This window comes from Oryx dammah, unplaced genomic scaffold (assembly GCF_014754425.2).
Source record: "Oryx dammah isolate SB20612 unplaced genomic scaffold, SCBI_Odam_1.1 HiC_scaffold_27, whole genome shotgun sequence".
Classification (NCBI taxonomy): domain Eukaryota; kingdom Metazoa; phylum Chordata; class Mammalia; order Artiodactyla; family Bovidae; genus Oryx; species Oryx dammah.
Genome location: NW_024070211.1, coordinates 5,106,960 through 5,123,736, shown reverse-complemented (window position 1 = coordinate 5,123,736; position 16,777 = coordinate 5,106,960). Strand labels below are relative to the sequence as shown.

Here is a 16,777-nt window from a genome sequence, read left to right as displayed (position 1 = left end):
GAGGGAGCAGAAGCCCCCAACTCTGCCTCACACAGGCCCCCAGGGGACAATCAGCGCCCCCGCGCCCACCCCCGAGAGCCTGAACGTTTCGCCTGGCATTTGAGGCCCTCAGAGATCTCAACCTGCTGTTCACCCCCACCTCTCAACACTCCCATCCCCAGTGAGGCCAAAGTCTTCCCAGAAACCCCTCATTCTTGCTGAAAGTCCTGGGTTCGAGGCTTGACCCTGCTGATCTCACTGGTTCCGTGGCCTGTGGCCTGTCCCTGCCCCTCTTCTCCCCACTACTTCTCCATCTGTGCAATGGGTGAGTTAGGCTAATTGGTTTGTCCAGCACTCAGAGATCACTGAGTCCAGTACAGGGCCCCCAGCACAGCCCAGTGATTCTTCCCTCCATTCACCCGGCACCTTCTCTCACTGCAGGTGTGCACCAGGTTATTATGGCAACCCCAGCCAGGGCCAGCACTGTCAAAGTGAGTAGACTTGGGGAGACTTTGGGGATCTGGCCACCTTGGGCATGGAGCTAGGACAGAGCCTTTGTTCTCATTCAACATAGGGAATGTGACTTCACCTCTCCGAACCTTGGCTTCTTTTTAAAATGGGGGTCATAAAAGGCCCACCTACCCCAGAGGGTGTCTGTGAATGTGTCCAATGCCTGCACGTGGTGTGTGTGCAGAAGCAAACACTCGTTCGCTCGGGTGGAATGTGATGCCCAGAGGGTGGTGGAAATGGGGATGCTTTGTGGTAGGTTTGGGGTTCCAGCTGAGGCGGCTTCCCTCCCGCTTAGGAAGCGATGGCCAGTTGCCGGAGCAGATCGGTTGTGGCTGTGACCCCCAGGGCAGCGTCAGCGACCAGTGTGACACTGCTGGGCAGTGCCAGTGCAAGGTCAGTCCCAACCCCTGCCCTCCACGAGGCCCCGGCTCGCGGCCAGGATGGCCGCCGGGCCTTCCCTGCCGCCCAACCTTCGGGGCTGTCCCTGGGCCCCTGCCCCCCTGCTCGGGGCTCGAGGTGTCAGGCAGCATCCGATGGGAGCTGGGGCCTCGGCCTGGGGGCAGCAGGGGACCCCCCGAACCCCCGGGAATGGCTGGGAAGACTGGCCTCAAAGGCTGCCAGCCGTGCAAGGGACCCATCCAGGCTCCCCGCCCGCCTTTCTGTCCGTCCTGCAGGCCCAGGTGGAAGGCCTCACCTGCAGCCAGTGCCGGCCCCACCACTTCCACCTGAGCGCCAGCAACCCGGACGGCTGCCTGCCCTGCTTCTGCATGGGTGTCACCCAGCAGTGCGCCAGCTCCTCCTACACTCGCCAGCTGGTAAGAGCCCAGACGCACCCTTAGCCCAGGGGGCCCTGCTGCCTGCCTCTCCTGGCTCATCACTGGTGCCGATCCCTGTTCCCATGCCTCCATCACTGCCCACGTAAGCACAGGTCCCAGCCACCCCTGCCGCTCCCCCTCAGGCCCCCCACTGCCCCATTATTGCTCAGGTCAGCCCCTATCCCAGCCTTCCTTCCTCCCCCCAGACATGGTCTCCATCCCCCCGTGACTTCTGTCCCAGCCCCGATTTTACCAGGCCCCCGTTCTCCACTCCAGGGCCCTCCCGTGCCCCTCCCCGACCCAGGAGCCTCCCTGGGGCCCAGACTGACCTCCCATCCTTTTTCTGCCATCAGATCTCCACCCGCTTTGCCCCCGGGGACTTCCAAGGCTTTGCCCTGGTGAACCCGCAGCGGAATAGCCGCTTGACTGGAGGCTTCACCGTGGAACCCATGCCTGAGGGCACCCAGCTCTCTTTTGGCAACTTTGCCCACCTTGGCCACGAGTCCTTCTACTGGCAGCTCCCGGAGACGTACCAGGGAGACAAGGTGGGACGCGCCGCAGGGCCTGGCAGACCATCCTCCCCGATCGCCAGCTCTGAGCCAGGCCCTGGGCAGCAGGGACGCAGACACGAGCTGGCTTCAGAGCGGTGTGGGCCGGCGGGCAGGCGACAGCCACGTCGTGGCTGCTGCCTTTGGGAGTCAGACAGGTCTCAACCCAGCCCTGGGCTGCCTAGTGATAAACCTCAGTTCCAGGGCAGTTCGCGGATGAGAGCTTGTTTCTGGCGCATAGTAAGTGCTCGCCGGTTAATGATTGTTACCTTTCACACAGTTAGTCAACCAGCAGGTCCTGGGCGAGGCCCTGGGCAACACAAGGACAAATGAGACGCGGTTTCAGTTTCATTCATTCGCTCCTGCGGAATTCGCCCTGTGCTTGGTGTTGGGTGTTCTTATCATAGGTCATGTTTTTTGAGCTCTTCTTCTGTGCTGGGTGCGATTGTGAGCCCTTGTATCGGGCCGGCCAGAAAACTCGTTTGGTTTTTCTGTAAAATGTTATGGAAAGATGTTTCGGCCAACCCAGTACAGGTCGAAAGTCACAACTTATGAGCTAAGGACAACTGCCACCCTTTTACATTAATGAGGAAACTGGGGTGAGAGGTTAGAGAACTTGCCTGGGCTCCTACAGCCTGAAGATGGCAATGCTGGGATGCAAACCAGCTCAGAAAAAGTGAAAGTGAAAGTCGCTCAGTTGCGTCCGAGTCTTTGCGACCCCATGGACTATACAGTCGGTGGAATTCTCCAGGCCAGAAAATGGGAGTGGGTAGCCTTTCCCTTCTCCAGGGGATCTTCCCAACCCAGGGATCGAAGCCAGGTCTCCCGCACTGCAGGCAGATTCTTCACCCAGCCAGCTCAGAGGCCGCCCTTAAACACCACAGTAGTCGCAGATGTTCACGGGCTTGGCTCCTGCGGAGTCATGGCCTAGTGCAGAGATGAGGGGATGGTGGTGAGGGAGGTGCTGTGGGGCTCAGGTTCTTGGGGTGGACTCCAGTGTGGCCACCTAAATGCGCTCCGTGAGCAGTCCAGGCCACCTGGCCACACCCAGGGAAAGCGGGTCTTGGTTCAGGCGTCGCCTGCTGGTTGAAGCCAGCGTTCAAGCAGATGTGTCCCCAAGCCCAGGGTCCTAGGAAAGTCAGGGACACTTAGGACGGAGGGTTCTGAGGCTGCTCTGTCCCTCCTTGGACAGACTCACGGATGCCAGACTCCTCCCAGGACTGGCTTCCTTCTAGTCTCTTCTCCCCTCTCTTCCTTTCCTGGCCACAGTGTCTGCCTCCCTGCAGCTCCCAGACCTTGCTCTCTCTCTCTCTCCCTGCTCTCTCTCTAACGCCCTGTCCTGGCATTTCCCTGTGCCCCACAGAGGGAGGCATATTTTGCTCGGATGCGATGGGCTCACCAGGTAGGCCTGCGATCTGAGTGGTGTGACCATGATGTGACCTGGGCATGATGTGTTCTTGGATGCCCTCCGCCCCGCATGGGGAGATGCCCAGCACCCCAGACAATGTGGGCACGCATGGGCCCAGGTGGTGCCCGATGGCCCACAGCCGGGGCAGGGCTGCGCCCAAGCCCTGCGATGTCAGGAATGAGAGCCGGGAGGGTGCTTCCCCTGTGTGCTCGGGTCCCATGGCCGCCGTCTGTGGCCAGAGTGCTGGCCGGTAGGCAGGGACACCAGCTGGCGGCCCCTGGCCCACCAGGCTACCCCAGCACCGCCTCCCAAGCAGCCTCCATCAACCCTCTGTGTGGACAGCCCTCCTGTGGCCTGGAGTGAACCTCTGTGTGCCAGCCTGCAGAGGCGCGCATGCATCTTGCTTCCCAGCCCGGGTGGGCCTTCCTGGCCACCATGTCCATGGGGAGAGGACGCTCCCCAGGGCTCCAGCTCTAGGGCTCTGGGTGGGGGCGGGGGAGTGGTCCTGAGCTGGCCTGTGCCCTCTGCCCATCAGAACCGCACGTCCCTCTCAGAGGAGCAGTTGCGGGCAGCCATGACCACTGGGAGGATCCTGGGGCTCCCACAGGGCAAGGGCCAGGCACAGCAGCTCTCACAGGTAACTCAAGGCCCGCCCGGGGACCAGCTGCGTCTAGGGCCCTGGGGAGGAACCCAGAGAGCAGAGTCCCAGGTAGGAGCTTGGGGCTGAGCCCCTGGCCTTCCCGAGTCACTTTCCCCCAGGCCAGGCCCCAGCCTGATGCCTGGACCACTGCAGTGTTTTTGAGAGGCATTGCTGAGCTGCGAGTGGCTTGGGCGGGTTACCATGGCCCGCCTGGAGCGTGAGACCCGGGGAGCCATCTCCCCAGTACTCGTGGCCCTGGGCCTGCCTTCGGCCCCTCTAGCCCGAGCTTGGACAGAGCTGTCTGCCCCCCTCTCTTGCCAGGTCACCCACTGTCTGAGCTTCTCCCCATAGCCTGGGCCCCTCCCAGCTGGCTGCACCAGCCTCTCGAGGAGTGAAAGGGCAGCAGAGACGGGGAGGCGGAGCGTCAGGTGTCCACATGTGGGAACAGAGGGCATGGGAGTGGGCAGCGGGCGGGCCCGGGGCCCCCTGGGTCCTTTCTGGCCCCCTGCTCCTCTCCTCCGTCTCCCTTCTCCTGGTCTCCCAGGTGGATGAGGCCCAAAGACGGATGGATGCTGAAATCTGGCAGCTCCTCTCCAGCTTTGCTGCCCACCCCCCGGCCCCTCCCCAGAGACTCTCGCCCCATCCCCAGCCTGCAGCTGCTCTAGCAGTTCCGCCCTCCTCCCCCTCCTCCTCCCCCTCCTCCTCCTCCGCCTCCTCTGCCTTCTCTGCTTCTCTGTCTTCTGCAGTGGGCGCTCAGGTACGTGCCAAGTCACCCACCGAAGGATCCCTCCCCCAAGCACCATGCTTTACTAGACTTCAGTTGTCGCTGAACCAGCGTCACAAACTCTGCCCGTTTCTGCACCCTACTTGGACAGATATTTATTCCAATTGTTTTTTCTTTACACCAATCCTGTACCAGCTCATTTATGCTAGTTTTGCATTTTTACATCCACACCAGAATAGCCACTAAATTTTAAAAACGTTCTCTGGGGTGCCCTGTCAATCATCCTGGGGTCCACAGGGGATGCAGTGCCAGATAGGAGCAGATATTGACCCAAGCCGCGGCCGGCGAGAGCCACGGAACGTCCGGACCCAGACTGGCGGGGAACAAGTTGTCCAGAGAGCAGGGCCTGGGTCTTGCTGCGGGGGCGGGGGTGGGCCTCCCTCCCAGGGTCTGCGCTCGCCCTGTCCGGCCCGCCTCTGCCGTCTTGGCCCCCTGGCCGGCTCCCTCCACTCTCACCACCTGTCCTTCTGTCCTAGCTCGCTCTCTCCTACAAAGGCTTCCCTCTGCTTCCTGAAAGCCTCTATTATTGGCAGCTGCCCAGAACCTTCCTAGGGAACAAGGTAACAAGGATTTGTGGAGGGGTGGATGGGGGTGTCATCAGATCTTGAAATATCAGAGGGCCGGCCCCTTGTCAAGACCTTTCATGACACAGTTGGGTAGACCAAATCCTAGAGTGGAGATCCACGCTCAGGCCCAAGTAGCCCTGAGGTTGAACCCAGCGCAGCCCTTACCCTTCAGCGAGCCACAGGCCCCTCTCTGAACCGGGAGGCAAGACACGTCTTCTTTGGTCTGCCTTTACCCTGTCCCCAGGTCACTGGCCTGGCTGCCGGGTGGTATTTATTCACTCGGGAGCATTAAGTACTTACCACGTGCTGCGTCGTTCTCGTTCCATCGCTCAGTCGTGTCCGACCCTTTGTGACCCCATGGACTGCAGCAAACCAGGCTTCTTCCCTGTCCTTCACCACCTCCCAGAGCTTGCTCAAACTCACGTCCGTTGAGTCGATGATGCCATCCAACCATCTCATCCTCTGTCGTCCCCTTCTCCTCCCGCCTTCAATCTTTCCCAGCATCAGGGTCTTTTCCAGTGAGTCAGTTCTTCGTGTCAGGTGGCCAAAATACTGGAGCTTCAGCTTCAGCATCAGTCCTTCCAGCGAATTTTCAGGACTGATTTCCTTTAGGACTGACCGGTTGGGTCTCCTTGCTCTCCAAGGGTCTCTGTATTGTGTACGGGCTTCTCCTGCTGCAGAGTAGGGACTCTAGAGCACAGGCTCAGCAGTTGTGGTCCACTGGCTCAGCTGCCTCACAGCGTGTGGAATCTTTCCAGACCAGGGATCGTCCCCTGCACTGGCAGGCAGACACTTAACCGCTGGGCCACCGGGGAAGTTCTCGGATGGCATTCGTATTTGTATTGTTCCAAAAGTGATTTAGGGTGCCTTTTAAGAATACAGAAAATAGGCAATAACATTCAGAGAAGAGGACAAGACAGTTTGGTCCAGGGGGAAATGAAGATAGGAAAAATCTGCTGGAACCAGCATGGAACTAGTTCAGAGAGGAGCCAGCTAGCATTGAGGCTGTGGGCTCGGCCGACTCTGTGCTGAGTGCAGGGTTTTATGTAGCCTTTATTACTTAATCCTCATTCTACCTTTTAACATAGGTATTAATATTATTTCTATTCCCATTTCCATGGGAGGCAAGTTGGGCTCAGAGAAATTAAGTGATGTGTCCAAGGCTATTCAAACAGTACAGCTGGACTTGAACCCCCATATTAGACCACAGAGTCTACTCCCTTAGCTACCCTGCTCTACAGCCTGTAGCTTGATCTTAGACATAGCAGTGAACTTGCTGGCATCCAAAGAAAACGGGAAGGCAGCTGTTTCATGGTTATCTGGTTATGCCCATAAATTCCTTCCCTCAGCCTGAACTTGTGGAGAATGTCCTCGGGGCCTGTGTAGCCCAGGGCCTGGCATGTCGTCAGTAGCTGTTTATTAAATGCTTGCCATCTGAATGAACACAAATGAACAAATGGACTAGGCCTGACGCAGTGTGGCGTTGATCCAGACATCTGCCCTGGAGGCAGAGAGAGGGAAGTCGTGTGGGGCAGAGCTGGGGTCTTGGCTGCTCATGTGGGAAGCCCCCAGCAGCAAACAGAAGGACTCTTCCAGTTGTGAGCAGTGGGAAGGCCAAGTCTAGTGGGCTTGTCTGCAACAAAGAATATATCAGCTCATGCAACTACAGAACCCAAGGGTATCTGGTATCAGGCATGGCTGGATCCAGAGACTCATTAGGACTTTATCTCACTTGGCACCATCCTCTAGCTTCCCATCTGACTAGTCAGGGGAGTTTTTCTGTTACAGCAGAGCGGACATGCCAGGTTCACGTGTTCATTGGTGATGGAGCAGAGAAGGGAAGTGGTGGAATACGCAGATTGGCCAGGCCTGGCTCAGGTCGCCCCTGTAGAGGAGGAGCAGGCGGGCCCCTCAAACCACACAGCCTGCCTGTAGGGCGTAGCTTCCTCTGCAGGAAAGCAGGACTGCAGTTTGCAAAAATGGGGACGTGGATTCTGAGCAAACAGAAGCCGCCTACCCAGACGACAGGAGTTCTGAGGGGCCGTCAGCCTCCCCTGCCGCCTCTGCCGTGGCTGAGAACTTTTGAGCCCTCTGCAACCTCCCGTGGCGCTCACGGTCATTACCCCTGTTTGCTTTATGAGAAATTCCATTATTGGAAGGGACTTAGAGCTTGTTTGCTGGGATCAAGAGACCACGGGAAAGGGGGAACCCTACAAAACAGAATAGAGGCTTCTCAGGGGCACGCTGCCCCCAGGTCTGAGACTGAGGGAACTGATGGGTGTCCAGTTGGCTAGGTGACCACGGGCCTCTGGTTGGCTGGGGGGACAGCACAGGTGCAGAAAGGCCTTCCGAGCCTCCGCCCCCTCACCTGTCGGGTCACGCAGATCCCAGAGGAGGGCAGAGTCAGGGTGCGACTGCCGGGCTTGCCTCTTGCAGGTGGCGGCCTATGGCGGGAAGCTACGATACACCCTGTCCTACACGGCAGGGGCCCAAGGCAGCCCACTCTCTGACCCTGACGTCCAGATCACGGTGAGCACGGGGCTTCCACGCCAGGGGGGATGAAGGGGGGCAGCGGAGGCCAGGGGACATCCTTGATGTTTCTGCCCTTTCAGTCCAGCGCTCAGCTGGCCCAGCACCCACCCCCTGGTTAGACCGGTGTCCCCACTGCACCATGTGTCTGGACACTACAGAGGCCAAGGCCCGGCTCCAGGGCCTGTACCTGACTCCTTAGGATACAGGAGCTTGGGAGATTCGAGAGATGGGAGGCTGGGACTGGGGGAGGTCTTACTGTACCCAAGAGCCCTTTGGTTCCCCTCCAATCCTGCTGGTGTCTCCCCAGGGCAACAACATCATGCTGGTAGCCTCCCAGCCAGCGCTGCAGGGCCCGGAGAGGAAGAGCTACAAGGTCGTTTTCCGAGAGGTGAGAGGCACTCGGCCACACCATGTCTGACCCTCCCCAGCCCGCTTTGGAGCCCGGCTTTGACGCCAGCTTCCCCTACCTCTTACTCCACCCCAGTCCTGAGCTCACTGTCCTCAGCCAGTGCCTAGGAGGCAGGGGTTGGGGGTGGAGGTGCTGCAGGGCCAACCCCTCACCTTCATCTGCTGTCATCCCCCTCACCCAGGAATTCTGGCACCGGCCCGACGGGCAGCCAGCCACCCGCGAGCACCTCCTGATGGCGCTGGCTGACCTGGACGAGCTCCTGGTCCGGGCCACGTTCTCCTCCATGCCATTGGCGGCCAGCATCAGCGGGGTCAGCCTTGAGGTCGCCCGGCCCGGCCCCTCTGAGGGACCCCAGGCCCTGGAGGTGGAGGAATGCCGCTGCCCGCCGGGCTACATCGGCTCGTCCTGCCAGGTGAGCGTGGCCCACCCAGCTGCCTCTGCACCAGCACAGCTGGGTCCGCAAGAGCTGGGATGTCCACGGCCTGTGAGCACCATGGGACTTCCCAGGTGGCACTAGTGGTAAAGAACCCGCCTACCAATGCAAGAGAGACGTGAGAGACCCAGGTTCGATCCCTGGGTCAGGAAGACCCCCTGGAGGAGGACACGGCAACCCACTCCAGTATTCTTGCCTGGAAAACCCCACGGACAAAGGAGCCTGGCGGGCTATGGTCCATAGGGTCTCAAAGAGTTGAACATGACTGAAGCGACTTAGCACGCACACACGTGATCACTATCATACCTTTAATATGCTCGGCGACAGGGCATATGTTCTTCCCAACAGCACTGAGAGAGGTGTAATTGTCCCCTTTTAACAGATTATTTTTAAAAAACGAGGCTCTGAAAGGTGTGTGACTTACCCAAGGGCATGCAGCTACACCCTGCGGAGTTAGGACCCAGCTCGCCTTCTCAGGGTGCTCCCCAGAGACACGGAGACAAACAGAGACACACAGAGTTAGCCCAAAGCAGAGCCTGGAGATGCCTCCGAGTGGTGAACAGCATGGATGAAAGTAGGCTTCTAGGCAGGAGGACAGAATACACTGAAGTGTCAGGAGGGATGTGTGGGGACAGAGCCTGTGATGCAGAAGTACACCCCTGGGAAGCTGGGGGGCGCGCGTCTTCAGACCTGGAGTAAGGCTTCCCCAGCAGAGACTCCTGCCAAGCTGCAGAGGGAACGCTGGGGTTGGGACTGGGCCCCAGGAAAATTCCTCTGCCCACTGTGACTGAGACGGATGGGGCCAGGGGAGAGACAGGGAGCTCGACTGGGAGGGAAGGGCGCTGGGGAGTGGAAGGGAGGACAGGCGGTTGGAGGGACTCCAAGAACATCTACAGGGCTCGGCTGGAGACTGAACATGAGGGCAGGGCCTGCGCTGACTGCTCACCCCTGAATCCCCAGGCACAGAGCAGGCAACCGCTTAACACTGGATGAGTGGGTGTGGAAGGGGGGAAGGGGGATCGAGGGAGGGGAGTGGGGAGGGCTGCGATGCCAGGTGGGCACCAGGAAGGTCAAACAGCCAGCTTCCCCAGCCCAACTCAGGAAGTCCCGGTGAGAAGCCCATGTCCCTACAGCTTTGTATCTGTGCACGTTTGCCGTGGCCCCAGGAATGTTCACATCCAAGGAAATGAGCTTCATGTCCCTTGAAGTTATGAAACAACACTTTTTTTTTTTTTTTTTTTTGGTGAAGCAACACATTTTGAAGGAGAACTCCCGGAGAAGGCAGAATCCTTGGTGCACATTTTCCGCAGTGAAACAAAACAGATTTATAAACATCCCTTTGAAATGGTCAGGGAGGGAGGGCCTGGAGAGATTTCAAAGAAGTGGCAGCGAATAGAAATGCATTGTTCTCAGCACCTCTGATGACTCACTTAGGATGTGTAAAAGCCTCCTGGTCACATGGGTGCTGCCTCCTTCACCTGTGGGGCAAATGTAAGCATAGTCATAAAGGTCTTCAAGGGGTCACCCCAACTCCAGGTCTCCTGAGCCCTCCTTTTTCCATGTAGGGGTTGTTTTGCAATAAAGACCCTGCTAGAAGAATTTTTAGGAACTAAGCCCTGGGGCTGGAGAAGGGTTCTGCATTGTTGTCGTTCACTCACTCACTAAGTTGTGTCCAGCTCTTTGCCACTCCATGGACTGCAGCACACCAGGCTTCCCTGTCCTTCACCATCTCCCGGAGCTTGCTCAAACTCATGTGCATTGAGCCAGTGATGCCATCCAACCATCTCATCCTCTGTAGTCCCCTTCTCCTCCTGCCTTCAATCTTTCCCAGCATCAGGGTCTTTTTCAATGAGTCAGTTTTTCGCATCAGGTGGCCAAAGTATTGGAGCTTCAGTTTCAGTACTTCCAATGAACAGTTAGGATTGATTTCCTTTAGGATTAACTGGTTTGATCTCTTGGCTGTCCAAGGGACTCTCAAGAGTCTTCTCCATTAAGGATGAGCTATTATTTCAGTATATCCATGACTGGAGATGCCAGACAGGACGGGGGCGGACACTCCCAGCTCTGGAGAGCTGGGAGGAGAGGAGGGCCCCTGACAGGGGATGCTGGGACAGGGAGCTGGGCCTGGACTCTGCCCTCCAAGAGCCAATGGGAGCCAAGATGACGGAGGAGAGGAGTTCTGGGTCTACTGGCTGCAGGTGGGACTACCTTGGAGATGGAGACCAACGCTCCCCTCTGCCCCCTAGGACTGTGCCCCGGGCTACACGCGCACCGGGAGTGGACTCTACCTCGGCCACTGTGAGCTGTGCGAATGCAATGGCCACTCAGACCTGTGCCACCCGGAGACCGGGGCCTGCTCGGTAAGATGCACGCAGGGCCAGGGCAAGGGGCCGCTTGGCTGGGGCTGGGTGGGGTATCAGGGCTGGCTGTGGGGTGGGAGGGCTTTGGTATATTTAGACAGACGTCCAGGGGCAAAGTCACAGGGCTCATTCTATGGGGCAAAGTGCCTGGGCCAGCAGGTCTAAGGCATTGAGGGGTTGCAGACATGGTGGGGTGAACAGAGCTGTGGATTAGCATCCTTCTTTATACAGAAAGCTTTAGAGGAATTCCCTGGTGGCCCAGTGGTTAGGACTCCGAACTTCCGCTGCAGTGGGCGTGGGCTCAGTCACTGGGCAGGGAACTGCGATCCTACAAGCCGCGTGGTGCAGCCTCAGAAATCAAGAAAACAAGAGAGCTTTCAGTTCAGTTCAGTCACTCAGTCGTGTCCGACTCTTTGCGACCCCATGAATCACAGCACGCCAGGCCTCCCTGTCCATCACCAACTCCCGGAGTTCACTCAGACTCACGTCCATCGAGTTGGTGATGCCATCCAGCCATTTCATTCTCGGTCGTCCCCTTCTCCTCCTGCCCCCAATCCCTCCCAGCATCAGAGTCTTTTCCAATGAGTCAACTCTTAGCATGTGGTGGCCAAAGTCCTGGAGTTTCAGCTTTAGCATCATTCCTTCCAAAGAAATCCCAGGGCTGATCTCCTTCAGAATGGACTGGTTGGATCTCCTTGCAGTCCAAGAGACTCTCAAGAGTCTTCAACACCACAGTTCAAAAGCATCAATTCTTCGGCGCTCAGCCTTCTTCACAGTCCAACTCTCACATCCATACATGACCACCGGAAAAACCATAGCCTTGACTAGACCGGCCTTAGTCAGCAAAGTAATGTCTCTGCTTTTGAATATACTATCTAGGTTGGTCATAACTTTTCTTCCAAGGAGTAAGCGTCTTTTAATTTCATGGCTGCAGTCACCATCTGCAGTGATTTTGGAGCCCAAAAAAATAAAGTCTGACACTGTTTCTACTGTTTCCCCATCTATTTCCCGTGAAGTGATGGGACCAGATGCCGTGATCTTGGTTTTCTGAATGTTGAGCTTTAAGCCAACTTTTTCACTCTCCTCTTTCACTTTCATCAAGAGGCTTTTTAGCTCCTCTTCACTTTCTGCCATAAGGGTGGTGTCATCTGCATATCTGAGGTTATTGATATTTCTCCCGGCAATCTTGATTCCAGCTTGTGTTTCTTCCAACCCAGCATTTCTTATGATGTACTCTGCATAGAAGTTAAAGAAGCAGGGTCACAATATACAGCCTTGATGTACTCCTTTTCCTATTTGGAACCAGTCTGTTGTTCCATGTCCAGTTCTAACTGTTGCTTCCTGGCCTGCATACAGATTTCTCAAGAGGCAGGTTAGGTGGTCTGGTATTCCCATCTCTTTCAGAATTTTCCACAGTTGATTGTGATCCACACAGTCAAAGGCTTTGGCATAGTCAATAAAGCAGAAATAGATGTTTTTCTGGAACTTTCTTCCATAGGTTCTTCCCTGATGGCTCAGAGGTTAAAGCATCTGCCTGTAATGTGGGAGACCTGGGCTCGATCCCTGGGTGGGGAAGAGTCCCTGGAGAAGGAAATGGCAACCCACTCCAGTATCCTTGCCTGAAGAATCCCATGGATGGAGGAGCCTGGTGGGCTACAGTCCACGGGGTCGCAAAGAGTTGGACACGACTAAGTGACTTCACTTTCTTTACTTTCTTTCTTTCTTGCTTTTTCCATGATCCAGCGGATGTTGGCAATTTGATCTTTGGTTCCTCTGCCTTTTCTAAAACCAGCTTGAACATCTGGAAGTTCATGGTTTACGTATTGCTGAAGCCTGGCTTGGAGAATTTTGAGCATTACTTTACTGGCATGTGAGATGAGTGCAATTGTGCGGTAGTTTGAGCATTCTTTTGCATTGCCTTTCTTTGGGATTGGAATGAACACTGACCTTTTCCAGTCCTGTGGCCACTGCTGAGTTTTCCAAATTTGCTGGCATGTTGAGTGCAGCACTTTCACAGAATCATCTTTCAGGATTTGAAACAGCTCCACTGGAATTCCATCACCTCCACTAGCTTTGTTCCTAGTGATGCTTTCTAAGGCCCACTTGACTTCACATTCCAAGATGTCTGGCTCTAGATTAGTGATCACATCATCATGATTATCCAGGTCGTGAAGATCTTTTTTGTACAGTTCTTCTGTGTATTCTTGCCACCTCTTCTTAATATCTTCTGCTTCTGTTAGGTCCAGACCATTTCTGTCCTTTATTGAGCCCATCTTTGCATGAAATCTTCCCTTGGTATCTCTCATTTTCTTGAAGAGATCTCTAGTCTTTCCCATTCTGTTGTTTTCCTCGATTTCTTTGCATTGATTGCTGAGGAAGGCTTTCTTATCTCTTCTTGCTATTCTTTGGAACTCTGCATTCAGATGCTTATATCTTTCCTTTTCTCCTTTGATTTTCGCTTCTCTTCTTTTCTCAGCTATTAATAAGACCTCCCCAGACAGCCATTTTGCTTTTTTGCATTTCTTTTTCATGGGGATGGTCTTGATCCCTGTCTCCTGTACAGTGTCACGAACTTCATTCCATAGTTCATCAGGCACTCTATCTATCAGATCTAGGCCCTTAAATCTATTACTCACTTCCACTGTATAATCATAAGGGATTTGACTTAGGTCATACCTGAATGGTCTAGCGGTTTTCCCTACTTTCTTCAATTTAAGTCTGAATTTGGCAATACGGAGTTCATGATCTGAGCCACAGTCAGCTCCTGGTCTTGTTTTTGTTGACTGTATAGAGCTTCTCTATCTTTGCCTGCAAAGAATATAATCAATCTGATTTCAGTGTTGACCATCTGGTGATGTCCATGTGTAGAGTCTTCTCTTGTGTTGTTGGAAGAGGGTGTTTGCTATGACCAGTGCATTTTCTTGGCAAAACTCTATTAGTCTTTGCCCTGCTTCATTCTGCATTCCAAGGCCAAATTTGCCTGTCACTCCAGGTGTTTCTTGACTTCCTACTTTTGCATTCCAGTCCCCTATAATGAAAAGGACATCTTTTTTGGGTGTTAGTTCTAAAAGGTCTTGTAGGTCTTCATAAAACTGTTCAACTTCAGTTTCTTCAGCGTTACTGATTGGGGCATAGACTTGGATTACTGTGATATTGAATGGTTTGCCTTGGAGACGAACAGAGATGACTCTGTCGTTTTTGAGACTGCATCCAAGTACTGCATTTCGGACTCTTTGGTTGACCATGATGGCTACTCCATTTCTTCTGAGGGATTCCTGCCCACAGTAGTAGATATAATGGTCATCTGAGTTAAATTCACCCATTCCAGTCCATTTTAGTTCGCTGATTCCTATCACCAGTGTGACACATGTTTTCTGTAGAAGAATCAGACTGTAGAGATAACTTAAAAACAAAGTTCAGTTCAGTTCAGTTCAGTTCAGGCGCTCAGTCTTTTCCGACTCTTCCCTGAAATCCTACCATCTGGAGGTAATCACTGTCAACATTAGCCTGTGGAGTTCTTTTTTCTGGGCACATATTTACACAGATTAATATACCTTTCATTTTGCAAATAAGCCCAGGATCACTGTGTTTCATGATCAGCTTTTTTTCACTTCTTGACATCTTTCAATATTTCAATATTTTTTATACCTGAACTTTTCAGAGTGGTATATGTATAGCCCTCCAGGATATGTGGTCAAGGATCAGGTGGTTGACAGAACCACCAACTAAATATCGAATGAGGATTATGCTACATTAATTAAAAAAAAAAATAAATCTCTTTGGAGGAAAACATAAAATGCACACACATTTTTAACAATTAAGTGCTTATTTCCAAAACTGCCCCCATACACCCAAGTGGGTACTTTCCTGTGATATTACAGGTATTTAGATAGAAAAAATGTAAGAAATGCAATCAATGTCCTTTTTGATAGCATTTTGAATGGAATTTCCTTTTTTAATTTTCTCGGTTCTTTTTTTCTTGGCGTGTTTCCAGCATTGTGCTTTTAACCCACCGCTGAGATGAGTGGAACATCCTGTAGTGAACTCATTGTGCCCCTCCCTGATTATTTCTTTAAGATAAGCTCACAGAATGTGGAATTTCCAGATCAAGGGATTACCAGATCATATGATTGGGGGTAAATTTTGCCAAATAGCAAGTGGCTGACATCCTTGCGCCTTGCAGCAATGCCAGCACAACGCGGCCGGGGAGTTCTGTGAGCAGTGTGCCCCTGGCCACTACGGAGATGCCACAGCCGGAACACCCGAGGACTGCCAGCCCTGCGCCTGCCCACTGACCAACCCAGAGAACATGTGGGTGCCCTTGCTCAAAGCGCAAGGGAGTGGAGGGCATTGCACTGACTCTTGGGTGAAATGGGGGGAACGGGGAGGGGGTGGGTGTCCCAGAGCCTGAGCTTTGCCTCCTCCCGCAGGTTTTCCCGCACCTGTGAAAGCCTGGGAGCTGGAGGGTACCGCTGCACAGCCTGCGAGTCTGGCTACACTGGCCAGTACTGTGAGCAGTACGTTTGCTGCAGGAGGGATGCAGGGAGCGGGGTCGGGGGGTAGACTCCTAGCTGAGAGTCCTTGATGATGCTGCTCAGAAAGGTCCCTACCAGGATCATGTCCCTCCCCTGCCCGAAACCCTGCCAAGATTCCCTGGTGCCCTTGGGGCCAGCCCAAGCTCCTTAGGTAGTAGCTTTGTCATTCACCAGGCTCATCCCACTTCTGACACCTAACTCTATACTCTAGCTGGGTGTCCCTCCTTGGCTTCTTCATGTTCAGTTCTTTAGATGTACTGTTTTGCTCTTCATGGATCATTCTCCATCCACGATACTGACCCCCGCCCCCATCCTGGCTAACTCCTGTTTGGCCTTCAAGGCTCAGCTGTATTCCATTGTTCAGTGCGTTTTTATTGAGACTCTACTGTGTGCCGTGCAGTGTAGAAACGTGTTAGAAACAAAGCGATGAGCAAAACAGATTCAGTCCCAACCCTTATAGAGTCTCCTGACTGTAATCGGAGACAAGATAGTGGGCAGTCCTGCAACTAAATAGTTACGAACGGGGATAAGTTCTCTGCTGGCTAACAGTCTGCTCCAAGGGAATAGAACAGCTCAGGAGTCTTGTCCTCTGGGAAGCATCCTGATTCTCAGGGCTGGACGAGTGCCCCTCTCCCACCATGCCCCTCCAGCCCCCATACATGTCCCTCACTCTCATTTATGTGGTTCCTTAAGAGCAAGGATTTTATCATGTTTGCTCTTGTGCATCCGTAACATTGCTTAGCGTGTGTGTGTGTGTGTGTGTGTGTGTGTGCATGTGTGTGTGTGTGTGTCACTCAGTCGTGTCCAACTCTTTGTGACCCCATGGACATAAATGTTGTTGAATGAATATTTCCCTGAATCCAACCTGCTGACCTTTCGCCCCACCCCCACCCCGGCTCCATTTTCTCAGCACAGAGGCTCTGCACTGGGGCCTTTTTGGTCTCTGAAAATCTTTCCTGAGCTCTGAGCCTCCTCACCCTGTAGTGGGCAGAGAGCTGGCTCCCCAGGTTGGCCAGGAGGCACTGGGTCCCCTGAGGCCTGGCACAGCCTGTCCTTGTCCCTCCTTACAGGTGTGCCCCAGGATATGTGGGTAATCCCAATGTGCCAGGGGGGCGGTGCCTGCCACAGGGTAAGTGGGACTGTGGTCTTGGGTCAAAGGTGATGGGCATGGCAGGGGACCCCGGGTGTCTGAGAGATACTCGGTCTGGGGAGCAGGGTGAGGGCAGGGTGTGCCAGTCTTTGGGAGGGCAGGGAGATT

At 54.5% G+C, this 16,777-nt stretch overlaps 1 protein-coding gene across 4 annotated transcripts in view; it reads left to right on the top strand.

Moving 5' to 3' along the window:
• The window catches only part of HSPG2 (heparan sulfate proteoglycan 2), a 110,532-nt gene that overhangs the window by 59,851 nt on the left and 33,904 nt on the right, over positions 1 to 16,777 (top strand). For all 4 annotated transcript variants that reach the window (XM_040229533.1, XM_040229535.1, XM_040229534.1 and 1 more), the window contains exons 30-40: positions 421 to 470; positions 785 to 882; positions 1,164 to 1,304; positions 1,658 to 1,849; positions 7,687 to 7,779; positions 8,090 to 8,170; positions 8,373 to 8,603; positions 10,871 to 10,984; positions 15,168 to 15,295; positions 15,415 to 15,501; positions 16,590 to 16,648. In XM_040229533.1, the coding sequence (XP_040085467.1) occupies positions 421 to 470; positions 785 to 882; positions 1,164 to 1,304; positions 1,658 to 1,849; positions 7,687 to 7,779; positions 8,090 to 8,170; positions 8,373 to 8,603; positions 10,871 to 10,984; positions 15,168 to 15,295; positions 15,415 to 15,501; positions 16,590 to 16,648 (1,274 nt within the window). The remainder of the gene's footprint in view (positions 1 to 420; positions 471 to 784; positions 883 to 1,163; positions 1,305 to 1,657; positions 1,850 to 7,686; positions 7,780 to 8,089; positions 8,171 to 8,372; positions 8,604 to 10,870; positions 10,985 to 15,167; positions 15,296 to 15,414; positions 15,502 to 16,589; positions 16,649 to 16,777) is intronic.